At 43.8% G+C, this 19,986-nt stretch overlaps 1 protein-coding gene across 3 annotated transcripts in view; it reads right to left on the bottom strand.

Annotated features, from left to right (window-relative positions):
- TSTA3 (tissue specific transplantation antigen P35B) overlaps positions 1–19,986 on the bottom strand; it is a 43,702-nt gene that overhangs the window by 18,397 nt on the left and 5,319 nt on the right. For 2 of the 3 annotated variants that reach the window (XM_033934225.1, XM_033934224.1), the window contains exons 2-4: positions 17,359–17,522; positions 11,693–11,807; positions 3,503–3,631 (exon numbers count right to left, since the gene is read on the bottom strand). In XM_033934225.1, coding sequence (XP_033790116.1) covers positions 3,503–3,631; positions 11,693–11,807; positions 17,359–17,510 — 396 coding nt within the window. In that variant the 5' untranslated portion in view covers positions 17,511–17,522. The remainder of the gene's footprint in view (positions 1–3,502; positions 3,632–11,692; positions 11,808–17,358; positions 17,523–19,986) is intronic. The other variant, XM_033934226.1, reaches the window with a different exon arrangement.

Genomic DNA, 19,986 nt, shown 5'->3' with positions numbered 1-19,986 from the left:
CCTGCTTTAGGCTGGGAGAATCCGTTGAAAGGCAAATAAGCTTTTTAGTTACAACTCCAACTCCCTAAATATGTGCAATTTCAGCTTTAGAAGAGTCAATTTCCTCAAAATTGGAAAACATCTTACAAGAATGTTCAGGCACCTGAGAACCAGTTACAGTAACATTTAAAAATCCAAGAATGTACTTCTAGGATGCTATGGAACACAAGTATTATATCTACACACTATAAAGCAGGGGTGTCAAAGTCCTTCCTCAAGGGTCGCAATCCAGTAGGGTTTTCAGGATTTCCCCAATGAATATGCATGAGATCTGTTTGCATGCACTGCTTTCATCGTTTGCTAATAGATCTTATGCATATTCATTGGAGAAATCCTGAAAACCCGACTGGATTGCGGCCCTCGAGGAGGGACTTTGACACCCCTGCTCTAGAAACTGATCCCAAAAGGAAAATCATCCTTACATTAGTTTCTTTTATTCCGCCAATACCTTGCGGTTCTAGGCGGATTACAAAAGGATGAGATTCTGGTCCTATCCAGAAGATTACAGGGAAGTTATTGGTTGGAACATTTATAGTCTGGTGATGGAGTGAGGTCACTGGTTGTCAGGAGTTTGTCTTGACATATTTCTTGAATACTCTGGTTTTTATTTTCCTCATGAAGATTTTGTAGTTTGGTGCTGAGATCAGTAATTGGAGATGTGGCTGTCTAGTTTCGCTGCTTGGTGCTTTGGGTTTTCGTCTCTAAATATGAATCTGGCCAATATGTTGGACATGTCTTAAGAGATGGACTGTTTTGGTTACTTACACTTTAGAACTAGACTATGAAGTTTTTGGGTTGTTTTTTTTTTTTTTAAAAAGATGCACATACTAATCTCTTGGGTGGTAAAGTGTCTATTCTTCCTGCTATTTGTAAAGCCTTTCAAATGAGACAGATAATTGTTCCTTTCTAAAAAGGGCTACTTTTACTTGACGATTTCCTTCTCTCTGGAAGATAGTTTTATCAGGGAAAATGCTGATGTTTTGTGATCCATCTCAGCTGCAAAGTTTTTCTTGATCAAAGTCTTCATCAAAGCCTCTCAGGGATAGTCCAATAAGCTTATTCTTGCAGATGAGCCTCTTAAAGCTGGCTTATTTCCTTTATTTTGGCTTTCAATGTGACGTTGATTTGCTCCTATTGAGTTACAGGTTTCTCCCCTTTTGGGGTCTCTTTAAAATTACAAGATGCCACTTTCTCTTTTTCTTCTTGTTTTGTGATGATTTATGTGAACTTCTAATTGCTTTTCGTACTTGGAATATTTTTGTCAAATTTGACAAAAAGTACAATAAAGAGTGGTGGAGGTCTGGAATGCTCTTCTGGAGGGTGTTATAGGGGAAAGCACCCTTCAGGGATTCAAGAAAAGGTTGGATAAGTTCCTACTGAAATAGAACATACACAGGAAAGGCTAGACTCAAATAGGGCATTGGTCTTTGACCTAAGGGCCGCAGCGTGAGCAGACTGCTGGGCACGATGGACCACTGGTCTGACCCAGCAGCGGCTATTCTTATGTTCTAAAGTTTTAACAGATTAATGAGGCCCAAACATATGTTACAAGAACATAGGCCAAGATCTAGTGATCCCAGCATGTTTCCAACAGCAGCCAGTCCAGGACACAAGTACATGGCATTTGGAGAAATTGTCTCTAATTGTCTCATAATTTCTTTAGAGTGAGAAGCAATGGCTCTCCAGAGTCTATGTGGATAATAATTCTTTATGGGCTTTTTCTCCAAGAACTCAAGTCAAACCTCTTTTGAACGCCTCTGTTAGCTGCCTTCAAAAAGCCTCCAATAAACTCCACAGCTTATGGACAGCACGAGACTGAAAAATCTCTAGGATTTGTTTTGAATCTACTGGTCATTGGTTTCATGGCTCATCCTCATGTTTTGTGGTGTTTGACAGGTTAACAAATGTTCCCTTATTTAACCATTCCACTAATAACCACTATAACTTTAGTTTGAAACCAGTTTATTAAAAAAATCCAGGCCTGGCTTCATGGCTTTGACTGCTTCCCATAATGGAGCTGGTGCTGGGTAGAGGAAGTGTGCACTCAGGCGAAAGACAAGAATGACAAAATCTCCACTACAATGACGATCCCTACCGGCTTGTCTCAGAAGGGATGCTCCTCCAAATGCAGGATGGCATACTTAGGAATGACATCTGTAGAGGGCAAGGGTACATAAGAACATAAGAAGTGTCTCCACTGTGTCAGACCAGAGGTCCATTGCGCCCAGCAGTCCGCTCACACGGCGGCCCATCAGGTCCAGGACCTGTATAGTAATCCTCTATCTATACCCTTCTATCCCCTTTTCCTTCAGGAAATCGTCCAATCCCATCTTGAACCCCAATACCGTACTCTGTCCTATCACACCCTCTGGAAGCGCATTCCAGGTGTCCACCACCCTTTGAGTGAAGAAGAACTTCCTAGCATTGGTTATGAATCTGTCCCTTTTTAATTTTTCCGAATGCCCTCTTGTTCTTGTAGTTTTCGAAAGTTTGACAAATCTGTCCCTCTCCACTTTCTCTATGCCCTTCATGATCTTGTAAGTCTCTATCATGTCCCCTCTAAGCCTCCGCTTTTCCAGGGAAAAGAGTCCCAGTTTCTCTAACCTTTCAGCATATGAAAGGTTTTCCACACCTTTTATCAATCTCGTCGCTCTTTTCTGAACCCTCTCAAGAGGTGATAAGACAGAGTACAATTCTGGGGTTCAAAAAGGGACTGGATGACTTCCTGGAAGCGAAGGGGATAATAGGGTACAGATAAAGGTTTACCTTACAGGACATTGAGCAAACAGGGTATGGACATTTTAGGTTAGGTAGGGAACACTTACAGGTCATGGACCTGGGGGGCCGCCGCGGGAGCGGACTGCCGGGCACGATGGACCCCTGGTCTGACCCGGCAGGGGCAGTGCTTATGTTCTTATTAATATTGGACGCAGTACTCCAGATGCGGGCGCACCATCGCCCGATACAATGGCAGGATAACTTCTTTCGTTCTGGTTGTAATACCTTTCTTGATAGTATCCAGCATTCTATTCGCCTTCTTAGAGGCCGCTGCGCACTGTGCCGACGGCTTCATTGTCTTGTCCACTATTACCCCCAAGTCTTTTTCTAGGGTACTTTCACCCATTACCAGCCCTCCCATCGTATAGCTGTACTTTGGGTTCCTGTTTCCTACATGCAAGATTTTACATTTCTCTACTTTAAACTTCATCTGCCATCTCGTCGCCCACTCTTCTAGTTTGTTCAGGTCCCCTTGTAAGTCCTCACAATCCTCTCTAAGGGGGAGGGGAAGGAACCTCATCATTAAAACAGACAACATTCATATACGTATCGCAGTTTAAAAAAATATTGATTAGGTTTTGATTTTTATTCACAGAGAGAGACTGCCAAGAGACATCCTTTCAGGATGATCGCATGTACGCTGAGAAAACGACATAAAAAACACAGAGAATTCAGTCACCCATACCATTGTCTCGTCAATGGGGTAAGTAGTCTTGTCTGGGAAGATGCAGGTGGAGAGGCAGGAGACCACCTTCTGTACTCCATTCTCATAGGCCGAGTGCAAAACATTGTCGTTGATGTGAATGTTCTTTCTCTGTGAATCAGACAATCACAGAGTTAAAAGCAGGCAGAGAGCTTCCACAGTTCCTCAAAGCGCTCTGAACTATCCCCGAGCTGCACAAAGCCCGGGTTAGGCTAAACGCACCATCCATCTCATGGCAGCTAGGAACTCAGCTTCCCTTTCTACAACTGCTTTCCCTTAAGGCTGAGGTTTTAGCTGGTTATTAACCTTCTAATGTCCGAGCGCTGTTTCTCCACAGACAGCAATTCAAGCAGCAGGAACCCAAGTTCACGGGACTTGTCAGAACAGAATAGAACCGTAACCCAAGCAATGCTACCCTGAGATCCATTTCAGCCAGAGTAAAGGGCCCAACACACCCAGTAATCTCAATGGCTATTACCTCACTAGGCCCAGTATGGAGAAGAACAGTAGGGCAATTTCCCCAGAATAGCAGAGTTTTTCTGAGCTGCTATTAAACATATGTCATTGAAGAATTTGTAGGTCCTATTTTCATAAGTTTTGATATTATTTTGAAGAGCGATTTGTATTGTTTTTTGTTTATTGCTCTTATTTTATGTATATTTATATGGAAACCGCTGTGACTCCAGACAGTATATCAAGTTTTTAAATAAATATACAGAGGGTCATTTTCTTAAGGACGTCTAAGTCTGAATTTGGATGTTTCCCATAAGACGTGGCCATTTTTGAAACCAGCAAAATTTTTTCTGGAAAGCCGCCAGAGCATCTAAACCCTAGAACGTCCAACTTTATTTGTAATTTTCGACCAGAAAACCGTCAAGTTCAAAACGTCCAAATCCAGACCATTTGGACACGGGAGGGGCCAGCATTAGGCATTAGCAAAGGACTGGCCACAGACATCCCAACAGAGCAGTGGGCCACCTTAGAGGGCGCTGCTGTGATGCACATCTCACCATATAGCCTTTATAATTTATGCCACGCCTCCAAAACCTACTATACTACTTATCACTTATATAGCACTGAAAGGCATACGCAGTGATGTACATTTTGACATTTATAGACGATCCCTGCTTGGAAGAGCTTACAATCTAACTTGGACAGACAAACATGACAGAGGGTTGGGGATGCAGAACCCAAGGTGAGAGGAGTTAGGAACTGAAAGCACTCGCGAAGAGGTGGGCTTTTAACTAGGCCTTGAACTCTGCCAGAGCCAGCCGTAGGGATTCTTGTTCCAAGCATATGGTGTAGCAAGGCAGAAGGGACGGAGTCTGGAGTTGGAAGCTGAAGAGAAGGACACAGGAAGGAAGGACTTACCAGCTGAGCTGAGCTCACAGGAGTGGGAGGATCATAGGGGGAGATAAGCAAAGAGAGAAAGAGGCAGCCGAGTGAGTTCATTTGTAAGTCAGTAAGAGGAGTTTGAATTGTACTTGGGAATAGAAAGGACGCCTTTAGGAGAGGGATAACTAGACTAATATTGGAGGGGGGAGGGGGAAGAATCCTTTTCCCAGCGGGGAGACTAGGTTCTTGCATCCCCATGTGGCAGCACTTTTTAAAACAGATAAATAACACTATAAATCTAAATAAATATAACCAAGCAATATCACGTAGTTATCTGCAGCTGTGCTAGAGACAATGAATATCAACCTCAGCATATATAAAGTTTCTGGTTATATCTTCATCCAGCTCTCTCTTTATGGGGGCAAAGGGATCGCACATACAATACCCACCTGTCTACCACCCCAATAACCCTTATGACTGTAAATGATAGTATATTTATTTTAAAGAAGAACACAATATTGATAAATTTAAGACTAATTTAAAAACATTCCTTTTCAAAGATGCTTTTGAGTAATAATTCTCAACCTTGGATTTATTAATTATGTTGAATTTAACCATGCATCCTATATCCCCGACCTTGTGTTTTTCCCCGACTAATCTTTCTATAATAATTTGTAGTTCAAATCCCCTTCGCCCTTTTTTTCTTGTTTGTTAAGTTTGTATATAGTCTAGTTTATTTTATGTTTATGTTAAATATTGTATTACCGTACTTTTTACTATTGTAATTTTTAATGTTTTTTTTATGTATGTTCATCGCTTTGAAGTATGATTAAGTGATTAATTAAAAACACTAATAAACTTGAAACTTAAAAATTTCTAACCCGCTTAGACTTACAAGGTTTACAAAACTACAAACATAATCATCATATAACCAACAAGAGAATGCCTCCACAAAGCTGTTTTCACTAGTTTCTTAAATTTTTGAATATCAGAAAGCAACCTTAGCTGTCCTGTTAGATTATTCCATAATAAAGCACCTTCAACTGACATTATCGATGTTCTCATATTGGCATAATGTACATTTGCTAATCCATCTGTTGACAGTTGTAACTTTCCATCTGATCTTAATGATCTAGGCGGCTGATAAAGCTTCATCAACTGTGTTAAGATACCAAGAGATTTTACAATGAATGACTTTAAAAGTTAAGACCAGAACCTTGAAAACAATGCGAAATTTGACAGGTAACCAGTGGAGTTTTCTCAAACTTGGTGTTAACATGAATGTTCAAATCTGTTCCCACTGTATGTCAAACGCGCAGCCGCATTTTGAATCACTTGCAAAGTTCTGCGCCATGATGACAATAAAGGGCATTACAATAATCCAATTTTTGAATTACTATAGTTTGAACCACTGTACGGAAATCATAACCTGAAAGCACTGGCTTTACTCTACTCAATCACAATTGGAAAAAACACAGATTTCAACACTGCCAATACCCGATCTTTCATACTTAACGTCGCATCCAACCAGACACTTGTTTTTCTTATTATCGATTGATTGATCTGTCCAGTTTATGAGAAAATCTTATTAATATTTTATTTATCTATTTATTTTTTCCCTACGCTCTGATTCTCTTTCTGCTCTGATTCTCCTCTTTCTTTCAATTTGAACTCAAGATTGTCTGCTCCTTTTTCTCTTATTTATACAAAGTTCTCATTATTATCAATCATCAAGTTTCAAGTTTATTTTTAACTTGTTGAATCGCTTAATTTAAATTGCTAAGCGATTTACAGATAAAAAATAGATACAACAGAGTAATTATAAACGCATACATAAATTTAATACATTATCTTAAAATCAAACAAACTAACTAACAGACACATGAGGAAAGAAAGGGTAGAACTACAATCGTATATATTAAAGAGAACATAAATGGAAAATACACCAGGTAGGGGAAATCACAAGGGAATAAAAAGATAAAGAAAGTAAAAATTTTTATAAAAATTCTTAATGAAATTCACACATCAAACGCATCTTTAAAAAGGAAACTTTTTAAGCTGCTTTTAAACTGTTTCAAATCGCTTTCTATTCTAAGATACTGGGGTAAACTGTTCCATAATTGTGGGGCTATAACGGAGAAGATGTCAGTGCGACGAGTTCCAATAACTTTTAATGATGGAACCGTTAGAAGTTTTTGATCAGTGGATCTTAATGAGCGTGAAGTACTATACGGAATGAGTAATCTATTAATGAATTGAGGTTCATTTGTAAGTAATGAAAAAAGAAAAAATTTCTACTCCCACAAAATTGGTAATACTAAAACCAATAGCAGCAACCTCTTCAAGTTCAAGTTTCAAGTTTATTTAACTCTTGATATATCGCCTATTTAAATATTCTAAGCGATGTACATAATATCGTAAAACATAGAAACATTAATAAACATTTAAAAACAGTGAATTTCAATTTTCAATAATGACTAACAGGAAAGCGAGGGAAAGGGGGCAAAGTTACAATAAGGGTTTAAGAAAAAAGGGAAAAAACGAAAGGTTGGGTAATTTGTTACAAGGCACTCGAAGAGAAAATTAATTTTAACAAAGTAAATCCATTAGGGCTTTAAAGATCGTAGGCATCCCTAAACAAATAGGATTTTAAAAGTTTTTTAAAAGCTGAGATGTCGTGTTCCATTCTGATGTGCTGAGGAAGGGAGTTCCACGCTTGTGGACCTGCTACAGTAAAGATGTCTGCTCTCCGTGTACCGATGATTTTTAGAGATGGGATAGTTAGTAAGTTTGATTCTGATGAACGTAAGGATCGTTGTGGTTTGTAAGGAATCAGAGATTTTGAGATGAATTGTGGCTCGCTAGATGTTAAAGTCTTAAAAATTAGAAATATAATTTTGTACAATATCCTATGATTTATTGGTAGCCAGTGTGCGTCAATCATCAGAGGGGATACGTGGTCAAATTTTTTAGCATTATAGATAAGTTTGATAGCCGTATTCTGAATGATTTGGAGTCGCCTTCAGATTGGTCAACGACCTATACAACATAGAAACCTTCACTAACTTACACGAAGAATCCACCTTAACCGCCAACACCCTTGCCGACTTCTTCAACACCAAGATCCAAAAATTAAGAACAACACTACCCGTCAGTCCCAACCCCCTCGAGCTCTTCCCCATCCTCACAGAAATTAATTCATCAAACCCAGATCCTGGAGCCAGAGTCGACCTTAGCTGGAAACAATTCGCATTAACCGATTGGCAAACCTTCAATACTTACTACAACAAGTATACACACTCCTATTGCCACCTGGACACATGTCCACCAAATATCATGAAAACTGCCCCCCCCCCCCCAACTTTAAAGCAAAAATGATGACATGGGTTAATCACCTACTATCCACAGGAAACTTCCCGTCTCAGCAAGGTCATATAATGATTACCCCAATTCTAAAAAACGCGAAAGAACCACCTAACTCCCCATCTAACTATAGACCAATCGCCAGCATCCCTCTATTTACCAAAATAGCGGAAGGGATGGTAAAGGCGGAACTTTCCGTATACCTTGAAAAATTCAACATTCTATGTGACAACCAATCAAGCTTTCATGCGGACCATAGCACTGAAACCATCATAGCCTCCCTTCTTGACCACCTCCACACGCTCTTCAGTCAGGGCTCAAGTGCCCTGATCATACAACTCGACCTGAGCAGTGCCTTTGACCTGGTCGACCACACCATTCTCCTTGAATGCCTAGCTCACATTGGCATCTCAGACCAGGTCCTTAACTGGTTCCAGGGTTTCCTACAAAATAGATCATACAAGGTATTCAAGAATAACTCTTTCTCTTACTGCTGGGACAACACCTGTGGGGTCCCGCAGGGCTCCCCCCTATCCCCCATCCTATTCAACGTATACCTAGCCTCCCTAGGTAAACTCTTACACAACCTATATCTCAAATTCTTTATTTATGCAGACAATATCACAATAGCCATCCCACTAACCAACTTTTCACAAGAACTACTCGATCACATTACAAACATTCTCAACCAGATAGAACTCTGGATGCTTTCATTCAGACTGAAATTAAACCCCGACAAATCAAAATTCTTCCTAGCCTCCCCCAAAGATAAAATCAAGGAAACCACAATTCAACTAAATGGAAAGATCTTCCCCCTTGATCCGACCATAAAAATTCTGGGAGTCATGCTGGACAAAAACCTATCCCTAGAAAACCATACCGACATCATCGTTAGGAAAAGCTTCTCGGTGCTCTGGAAACTTCGCACCATAAAAAAATACTTCAATGACACTGCATTCCGCCTACTTGTACAATCCTCCATCCTCAGCATTCTCGACTACTGCAACATCATTTTCCTTAACGCCACAAAGAAAAATACCAGGAGACTAAAAATAATCCAAAATACCGCAGTGCGCCTCATTTTTGGCCTAAAGAAATGGGAACATGTCACCCCTTTCTACCACCAACTACACTGGCTGCCATTTGAATCTAGAGTTCTTTTTAAATTTGCATGCTTCTGTTACAAAACGGTTAACGGTTCTTCTCCTAGTTACATAAATACCCACTTTAACCTTTATTGCAACAACAGGACATCACGCAGAATTCAACTGTTCGCCTTCCCTTCGCCAAAACACTGTCTTCTCAAAAGATTCCTCGATAGAACTCTCGCCTTCCAAGCAGCCAAGTCGAACCCATGGCTAGCCCAGATGATACTCGAGGCCCCCACTTACCTTGCCTTCAGAAAACTACTAAACACTTACCTATTCAGCAAACATGACCCTTAATTAATCCCTTCACCCCACATAACACCGGCCCCACCCCTCCCCCTTTCGCCCTCACCAGATCCTCCCTTGTCCCTCTCTCTACTTCCCTTGTCTAGTTCGATCAAAGCTGCAATTTCTGTTAAATTGCTGTACATTTTCCCTTCATTGCAGACTACTGTAAACTGCTGTAACTTCCTCGCTGACTGCTGTAAATTGTTGTAATCTATCGTAAATCTGATTGTAATTTGTTGTAAATCTGCTTGTAACGTGTTGTAAATAAGCTTGTCAATGCAGATCATTTGTTAATTGATGTAAACCGCCTAGAACTCGCTGGGTATGGCGGTATATAAGAATAAAGTTATTATTATTATTATTAATGTTTTAAAAACTAATAGTAAGATTTTAAAAGTAATACGATGAGTTATAGGGAGCCAATGTGATTCGATCAAGAGTGGTGTTACATGGTCAATTCATAATAAAGCCCTAAGCGCGCATGTGCACTTCTAATGCCATGATCCCTGCCTCCGTGGCAGAGACATGGTAGTACAATGTTCGGTGCTTTCCTGAACTTCCTCCACCTGGAGCCTGCGTCGGACCCTACCAAGACGAAGAGAAATGCTGCACAGGGAAGTAGAAGGTGAGGGAATGCTGCTGATGCTGCACAGGGAAGTGGAGGGGGAGAGGGAAAGGGAGCCAGGGAGCAAACTTGCTATGCTTTGGGTGGAGGGGTGTGCTGGGGGGTAGGCAGCAATCTTGGTTTGCTCGGGGGGGGGATGCATAAGGGGGCTATGGAGAGAGACAGAAAGACAGGCAGGCAGCACACAAGAACAAAAGACAGACACACAGAAAGACAGCGGGAAGGGTGAGAAGACAGAAAGCAAGAAAGACAGACAGACAGCCAAGGAGAGAGACAAAGAAAAAATACAGACAGCGGCCAAGGAGAGAGAGAGAAAGAAAAAAAGGCAGACAGTGGGCAAGGGAGAAAGACAGAAAAAAAGGGGTCAGGGAGAGAGAAAGAAAGACAAACATACAGAAAGAAATAAATTAAATAAATAAAGAAATGCAGGGAAGGGGTGCTGCTGGACAGGGGGGAGGTAAAAGTAAGGGAGAAGGGCTGCTAGCACCCGTTAATGTAATGGGCTTAAAAACTATTTAGTATAATTTAGAATGTAAACCGCTGAAGTCTGTAATATGGTGATGCAGTATAACAAATGATAATAAAAACAAACACTCAAAATGTTTAACTGCCTATGAATTGCAAGTTTTGGTGGCCTCACACTTTGGTTAGTGTAGCATATAGGCTTGGGTCCTCTCTCTATGGAGGCTCCAGTTATCTCTCTGTGCAACCTAATTGTATTTCCCATGTTTCTATATGATGGTTACTGTGGATGGGCCATTTGGCCTTTATCTGCCGTCATGTTTCTATAATTATTGTACTTCTACCATGTCCCTTTTGTATCATGTTTGTCCTCGTTTGATTTTGTTTATAATCTGTAATATTGTATCCTTGTTTTTATAATGTACATCGCTTAGAAGTTTATAAGCGATATTAGCAAATTTTAAATAAACCTGAAACCTTACTAGGCTACTTAAGATACCTGAGTGATGCTCTACCAGGCTTTTCCATACCAGGTGCTGCTGTTCTAGAGACAGATATGTATTGTTTCATTCCAATTTGTAGTGGGGGTAGGAGGGGGTCAGTGGTGGAGTCATAACTTAATCTATCCAGTGGTCATCTTGCCAGTTTGGGTACCTTTTGGGCACAGATGTTTTCAAAACGTTTCTCACAACGTCTAAGTTCCGTCCAGGACGTCTTGTGAAAGTTTCAATTATTACCGCAAGACATCCAAGTCTAAGCCAGCCCAGAACATGCCTCCAACATGTCCCCCTTCTGGATGCCTCACAAGATGTCCAGAAAGACCGTTTCGAAAATCGGCACTTGAATGATTTGACGAGAAAAATGTCCAAGTGCCGATTTATGCCCGTTTTTTTCAGACGTATTAGTGTTTTGGAAATGTCCCCACCCCAGTCTCCCACTCCTTCCACTCACCCAGAAGTCCAGGTTGTACTTCAAGTTGAGGAACAGCCCCCCCACCATGGCAGCCAAGTGGATGACATGGGTGGGCTTGTGCTTCTCAAACAGGGCTCTGGTGTCTGCCGCATTCCTTCAGAGAGAATCACATATTCAGTTATTCAGGAGTAAATGGGGGTGACATTTCACAATGACCTTCTCGGGGAGCAACGGAAGATTTATCAGATCTCTCTTGGACATCGGGCACAGGACCTGACCTACTGCATTTGGGATATTAATCCCACCTCAGCTACTTAAAAGAAAAAATTATTCTCCCTACCCAACCTGGACAATAACTATCATCCACAAACCTGTCAACATATCGGAATCAATGTGTCACCCCCAAAATTGCACTTTAGCAGCCATTTTTCATAAAATGTATTATAAATGCAAACAAGCTAAAAACTTTAATTTGTTCCTGGCCCTGAACCAACACCCCCTAAAAAACACACTATTTACCCTTCTCCATTGAGAATACTGACCATTTAAACCCACTCTCTGTTTTTTTTTTCTTTCAACCAGTTCTTAATCCAAAATAGGACGTTACCTCCTATCCCATGACTCTCTAATTTCCTCAAAGAGCTTCTATACTAGTGCTGCCCAATTCAAGGAAAAAATTTTCCGATTTGATTTTCCTGCCCAATTGGGTATTTTTTTCCTGGCAGGTTTATTTTGTAGCCTCTTCACCCCCTTTGCCCTCTCCTACCCATGTTAGCGCTGTGGTATAAACCAAATAAACAAACAAAAAAGACGTTTCCTCTCTCTGTTAGGTTCTAGTTCATGCTCGCTGTCTAACACCAGCTCTGGCAGCATACACATTTCAAATCTGACATATTGTAATCAGAAAACAGATAATTATTTTTTCTACCTTTTGTTGTTTGGTTATTATTCAAATCATGTTGGTCCCAGGCTCTGGTTTGTTTGTCTTCCATTAACTCACTTGCCAGGGTCTCCTGCCCATTTGATGTTTTCTTCTTTCTCCGTGCTCACCATCCATCTTCATCTTCCATCTCTGTCCTCCCCTTCCATTCCCTTCCCTCCCCCAGATGTCTGGCACCTCTCCTTTTTTTACGTGTCCATCCCCGCAGTCCAGCATTTCTCTAATGACCACTCCCCCATCCAGTATTTCTATCCCCTCTCTCCTTTTCTTTTCGCTCTCTCTCCCTCCTTTCCACTGTCCAACATCTCTCTCCCTCTCCTATTTTAAGACCCATTATTTGTTCCCCTCCCCCCAACCTCAGTCTGGCATATGCCCCTCTCTTTGGACCCCCTCCCTCCCTGTACTTCTAATAGCTACACCAGGGGGCCCCCAAAGGCCGGTATGTTTTCCCCCCTTCTCTCCAGCTCATCCGGCTTTCCCCTGGCCTCCCAGTCTCATTTTCAAAACTAATTATGGCCTGCAGAGGATCGCTGGTGATGTAGCGATTCTAGCAGGCTGCTTTCAGCCTCTGCTGCACGGTCCCTCTGTGGCGGTCCCGCCCCTCCTCTCATGTCATGTCCTGTTTTGGTCTGGGATGGACCACGGCAGAGGAAACATGCAGCGGAGGCAGACGGCTGCCTACTAGAATTGCTACATCACCAGGGATCCTCTGCAGACTGTAATTCGTTTTGAAAGTATGACCAGAAGGAAGCGAGACAATGGTGGGGAGAAGTGGAAAACATGCCGGCCTTCGGGGAGCCCCCTAAAACCGTGGAGCCAAGGGTACCCACAGCACTGGCACCAATGTAGCACTTCCCAACCAACCCCCCCCCCCCCCCCCCCCGTGAGCTCTGACATTGAGCCTCATGTCCCCTGAGGAAGGCAATTTTAGACACAGAAACTAGGATTATTGTTGGAACTGTATATTTGAATAAAGACTAATTGCCTTGGCTGTCTGGATGCCTTCCTTGCTGTACAATCTGTATTTTGAGGTGAGATACCGTATTTTTCCCTTCATAAGACACACCTGACCATAAGACGCACCTTAGATTTAGAGGAGGAAAACAAGAAAAAACCATTCTGAACCAAATTCTCCCTGCCAGACTCTGAACCCAACCCCATACTTTTTACCAGGCTCTATACCCTGTCCCCCCTCTGGTGGTCTAGTGGTAAGCTGGGACAGGGTTCAGAGCCTGGTAAAAAGTATGGGGTTGGGTGCAGAGTCTGGCAGGGAGAATTTGGTTCAGAATGGTTTTTTCTTGTTTTCCTCCTCTAAATCTAAGGTGCGTCTTATGGTCAGGTCAGACAGACCTAGTGTCAGGCAGGCCCCATACCCCCAGTACCTTTAATCATCCCCCCCATACCTTTTTAAATCTCTCCCTCCCTAGAGGGCTGTCTCATCTATTTCCCAGCCAGCAGCGCACAGGTCAGGAGCACAGTCAGGCGCGAGCTTTCCACGCTCTCACCTGGCCCTGCGCTGCTTTCCAAATGGCTGCAGTCAGTTCTCGCGGAAAGCTTGCTCCTGATCTCTGCACTTCTGACCTGTGCGCCGCTGGCCAGGAAATACATTGGAACACCAGGTACGACAACGGCAGCGGATGGGTGGGTTTAAAAAATGCAGTGGTGAGTTTAAAAATATGCGGTGGCAGGGGGTTTAAAAGATGCAGTGGCTGGTTTAAAAAAGTCTGTATCTTCACTTCATAAGACACGTCTTATGGAGCGAAAAATATGGGTATTTCTCCTTTCTCTTTGGTGCTGGAGGAACCCCAGCCAGTCAGGTTTTCAGGACTGCCACAATGAATATTCATGAATAATTTGCATATATTGCCTCCTTGGTACGTAAATCTCACACACATTTACTTTGGATATCCTGAAAACCTGATTGGCTTGGGTTCCCTCAGGACAGGTTTGAGAACTGCTACTTTGGAAACCTGGCTTCTGTAATAGAACACCCTCTCTATTTTTGGTTGATGGATCTCTTGAGCGTCCTGTACATGCATATATCTTTCCTTTTCCTGCAATGACAGTTTCTAGATGAGAAGAATTGATTTATCCCACATTCCCATTTGTACACCCTGCAATAAACTTGGATGGCCAATGTTTGAACCTCCAAATTGCTGTTCTAAATCTGAATTTTTCATATATTCAGGTTGGTCACTGCAGAGTGGAAGATTAAGATCGTACCTTGATAATCTTCTTTCTGTTAGAAGACATAGGAGTCTACACTCTAGGTGAATATCCCCTGGACACAAGTTGATTGCAGAAGAAGGTTAATCACATCTTTCAGCTCCTCCTCCTTCACCAGTGAAGTAAACATAGAAATATACGGCAGATAAGAGCCACGGCCCATCTAGTCTGCCCACCCCAATGACCTTCCCCTACCTTTCTCTGTGAATAGATCCCACGTGTCTATCCCATTTGGCCTTAAAATCAGGCACGTTGCTGGCCTCAATCACCTGAAGTGGAAGACTATTCCAGCGATCAACCACCCTTTCAGTGAAAAAGAATTTCCTGGTGTCCCCGTGCAGTTTCCCGCCCCTGATTTTCCACGGATGCCCCCTTGTTGCCGCGGGACCCTTGAAAAAGAAGATATCTTCTTCCACCTCGATGCGGCCCGTGAGATACTTGAATGTCTCGATCATGTCACCCCTCTCTCTGCGTTCCTCGAGTGAGTACAGCTGCAACTTATCCAGCCGTTCCTCATATGGGAATAAGTGAAGTGTACTGTCCTCTTTAGTTTCTACTATAGCAGTCAAGCTCCACTATAAGAAAATAAATCAGGAAGGGCACAGGGAACTTCACCGAGAACAATATACATTTCTGTTCTGCTCTGTAACTCATGAAAAAGAACAAAACGTAATTAGCATGAACTTATAACATGTGTGTACCAATGCTAACACATAGGGGCTAAAAAAAAACCCAAAATTCATTACTTTATTTGCAATCTATCTTTCTATTTTCATCTAATTGACAGAAGAACTACCGTATTTTCACTCATATACCGCACACCCGTGTAAAACGCGCACAAGGATATAGCGCGCGGGAAACTGTAATTTAAAGAAAATTTTATATACCGCGCACACCCGTATACCGCGAATGCCATCCCGACTCTCCCGTCGCCGCCCGACTCTCCTTTTGCCCGCCCCGACTCTCCTTTCCCCCTTGAAGTCCTGTCCCCACCCTGAAAGCCTGATTCCCCCACCCCGACGTCCGATTCACCCCCCCCGCAGGACCGCTCACACCCCCACCCCGAAGGACCGCTCGCACTCGCACCCCCACCCCGAAGGACCGCTCGCACCCCCACAGCCTCCCCACCCCCCCCTCATGGAGAAGCTGCCTACCGTTGTCCTGCTGCTTCCTCTGCCGGCGGTCCCGCCCCTTCTGATCCCTGCGTCTGCGCTGCTTCCTCTTCCGGCGGTCCCGCCCTTTCTCTGACATCAGAGAAAGGGCGGGACCGCCGGAAGAGGAAGCAGCGCAGACGCAGGGCTCAGAGAAGGGGTGGGACCGCCGACAGAGGAAGCAGCAGGACAATGGTAGGCAGCTTCTCCATGATGGGGGTGGGGGTGGGGAGGCTGTGGGGGTGCAAGCGGTCCTTCGGGGTGGGGGTGCGAGCGGTCCTGCGGGGTGAATCGGACGTCGGGGGGGGGGAACTATGTAAAAAAAAAAATTGTACAACGCGCTCACGAATATAACGCGCATGGTTATACTCGGTTTGTAAAATCGTGTATAACGCGCACGTTATATGCGTGAAAATACGGTACTCCAGTTTCAGACTATAGATCTGTCCAAGGCTGAAAGCAGGTGCATGGAAATACTGACAGGGCAGGCCATACAGACTCCTATGTCTACTAACAGAAATATTATCAAAGTAAGAACCTAATCTTCCATTCCGTTGCAAAGACATAGGATCTGTACTCTAGGTGATGTACCAAAGCAGTGCAAGACATCTAAGGTGAGGACAGATGCACAATGGCAACTGCAGAAACCCAGCTTCATGGGCAGAACGTCTTAGAAACTACAGACCTTACAGCATACCCTGAAGAAAGCCACAGCACGGTGGCTGAAACATCGGTTTCTACCTGACAAGACGCAGTGAGACCGGGAAACCTGCAACAAGCACAATGGCATTTGTGGAAACCCTGAGAAAACATATAACCCAGCTTCACAGGGAAAACATATTAAACTAACCAGAGACTTTTCCATTCTATGGGAAAAAAAAAAAAGAGAGAGACCAAATGGTTTTCCCTGAAGAAAGCCACAACATGGTGGCTGAAACACTGGTTTCTACCTGACAAGATGCAGTGAGACCCGGAAACCTGCAACAAGCACAGATCAGAACACACCTCAACTTATTTTCAGAAGGAAAAACTGGAGAGTGCACTATACTCCACTGGAGAAGGAGGAGCTGAAAGATGTGATTGACATTCTTCTGCAACTCACAACCAGGGGATATTCACCTAGAATACAGACTCTTTATGTCTTGCAACAGAAAACCTGATTGTATAACCAAGGCCTACTTCTATATGTCATTGAATGTAAAATCTTGGGTAACTTGGATTAGCAAAAAGAGATCCAGTAGGACTCCCTACTAGTCCTTTACTGTTGATTCAAAGCTACTGAGATCAAGTAACAAACAAGAGATTATCCAGTGTGTAGCACAACTAGGACTGGCTTGTTGATGGACTGTGGCAGGGGATGCACTATGAAAGAAAAAGAAGCTACCCACGTGAGGTCTGCATCTTTGGAGGCCACAAAGATCCACTCTTCATCCAGCCTGCCCTCTCCATCTGCCACCACTCTCTCAATGGCTTTCCCTACTAGCCCTGATCCACCAGTCACCAGGATACGCTTGCCGTTCCCTTCCTTTGTAGTAGCCATGGGTGTAAAACACTGGGGGGGAAAGAAAGATGAGAAAAAAAATTAAGCATTTAAAGAGAATTACTTCTACTAGGAATCACAAAACAACAGTATAGCTCAGTACTCAGTCCAGGTGCCTACACCTTCCCAAAGCATAGCTAAACATTTCTATTAAGATAATGTCTGTGTGCTGCAAGCAGGCATGAAAAGGATCCACAAAGCCCATTGTTAATAAGCACTCTTCCTCCTGCAGGCCACAAAGGCTGGGAAATGCTGCACAGGGTGCAAGATTAAGGTTTGTTTAGAGCAGGAGTCTCCAAAGTACGGCCCGCGAGCCACATTCAGCCCGTGAAATGATTTTATCCGCACTGTGGAAGAATTGTGTGGAAATGCACCAATTGGACTAATTTTCCAATGAGAATCTGCAAAAAAAAAAAAATCCCACGGGGTGTTGATAGATTTCCAATGCATTAATTAAAATTCTGTTCAAAATATATTGACATTCCATATTATGTTAATATTATTCACAACTTTATTTAATACTGAATCATAATTGTATACTTCGGGGTATTTCTTTGTACTTGTTTGACCTCGATCGACAGTGTCAATTTGCAGCGTTGTAGGTAGCTCTGCCGCTGTGACTAATCTTTAAATTATACGGTTAATTGTCCATAAGAATACTTGCAGTGTAGTACTCAATTTATAATTGAATCTATATATATAAAATCGGATGTATGTGTGTATGTGCCGTGATCACGCAAAAACAGCTTGACCGATTTGAACGAAACTTGCTATGCAGATCCCTCACTACCTGGGGTGATATGTTCTGGGGGTCTCACGGCCCACCTGCACACGTGGGCGGAGCTACAAACAGAAAATCAGATTTCACCCATTCATGTCAATGGAAAAAATGTAATAAGCTGTGGGACCGATTTGAACGAAACTTGGTATGCAGATCCCTCACTACCGGGGGTAATATGTTCTTGGGGTCTCGCGGCCCACCTGCACACGTGGGCGGAGCTACAAACAGAAAATCAGATTTCACCCATTCAAGTCAATGGAAAAAAATGTAAAAAGCTGTGGGACCGATTTGAACGAAACTTGGTATGCAGATCCCTCACTACTTGGGGTGATATGTTCTGGGGGTCTCGCGGCCCACCTGCACACGTGGGAAGGGTGGGTTCACCCAATAATGTATATGTTCTTGCTCCTGGAGGTGAAACTAAAAATGTTGTTTATAATCACGTTTTGTGTTAGTTGTATTGTATTCATTTTGTCAAATATTTCACATTATAATTTGAATATTGTACTTTTCATAAAGTAAAAAAAATATTTTCATTCACCACTATAAAGTATCTTTATTTGAATCCATTTACAGTGTTATTGCTATAATTAAATACCTGTGCAACACCGGGCCATCAGCTAGTAAATTAATATTTAAAGCACCCTTCCATCCTCCCCTCCCCCGTCAGGCTCTGCACCCAGCCCCCTTCCATCCACCCCTCCCCTGTCAGGTTCTGTACTCAGCACAACTTCAATCCTCCCCTTCTCTGTCAGGCTCTGCATCCAGCACCCTTCCATCCTCCTCTCCCCTGCCAAGCTCTGCACCCAGCCCCCTTTCCTCCATCCCTCCCCAGAACCCTTCCATCCTCCCCTCCCCCGTCAGGATCTGTATTCAGCACCCTTCCCTCCATCCCTCCCCAGCACCCTTCCATCCTCCCCTCCCCCATCAGGATCTATACTCAGCACCCTTCCATCCTTCCCTCCCGCGTCAGGCTCTGCTCCCAGCCCCCTTCCCTCCATTCCTCCCCTACATCCTCCCCTCCCCCATCAGGAACTGTACTCAGCACCCTTCCATCCTCCCCTCCTCTGCCAAGCTCTGCACCAGCCCCCTTCCCTCCCCAGCCCCCTTTCCTCCTCCCCCCCCATCAGGATCTATACTCAGCACCCTTCCATCCTCCCCTTCCCCATCAGGCTCTGCACCCAGCCCCCTTCACTCCATCCCTCCCCAGCACCCTTCCATCCTCCCCTCCCCTGCTCTGCACCCATCCCCCTTCCCTCCATCCCTCCCCAGCACCCTTCCATCCCCTGACAGGCTCAGTACCCAGCACCCTTCCATCCTCCCCTCCCCTGCCAAGCTCTGCACCAGCCCACTTCCCTCCATCCCTCCCCAACACCCTTCCATCCTCCCCTCTCCCATCAGGATCTATACTCAGCACCCTTCCATCCACCCTCCCCTGCTCTGCACCCAGCCCCCTTCCCTCCATCCCTCCCCAGCACCCTTTCATCCTCCCCTCCCCTGCACCCAGCCTCCTTCCCTCCATCCCCTCCCCTGCCAAGCTCTGCACCAGCCCCCTTCCCTCCATCCCTCCCCAACACCCTTCCATCCTCCCCTCCCCCATCAGGATCTATACCCAGCACCCTTCCATCCTCCCCTCCCCCATCAGGCTCTGAACCCAGCCCCCTTCCCTGCACCCTTTCATCCTCCCCTCCCCCG

The sequence above is a fragment of the Geotrypetes seraphini genome, chromosome 2 (assembly GCF_902459505.1).
Source record: "Geotrypetes seraphini chromosome 2, aGeoSer1.1, whole genome shotgun sequence".
Classification (NCBI taxonomy): domain Eukaryota; kingdom Metazoa; phylum Chordata; class Amphibia; order Gymnophiona; family Dermophiidae; genus Geotrypetes; species Geotrypetes seraphini.
Note: the sequence above shows the minus strand (reverse complement) of the source record. Positions and strands in the feature narration are given on the sequence as shown.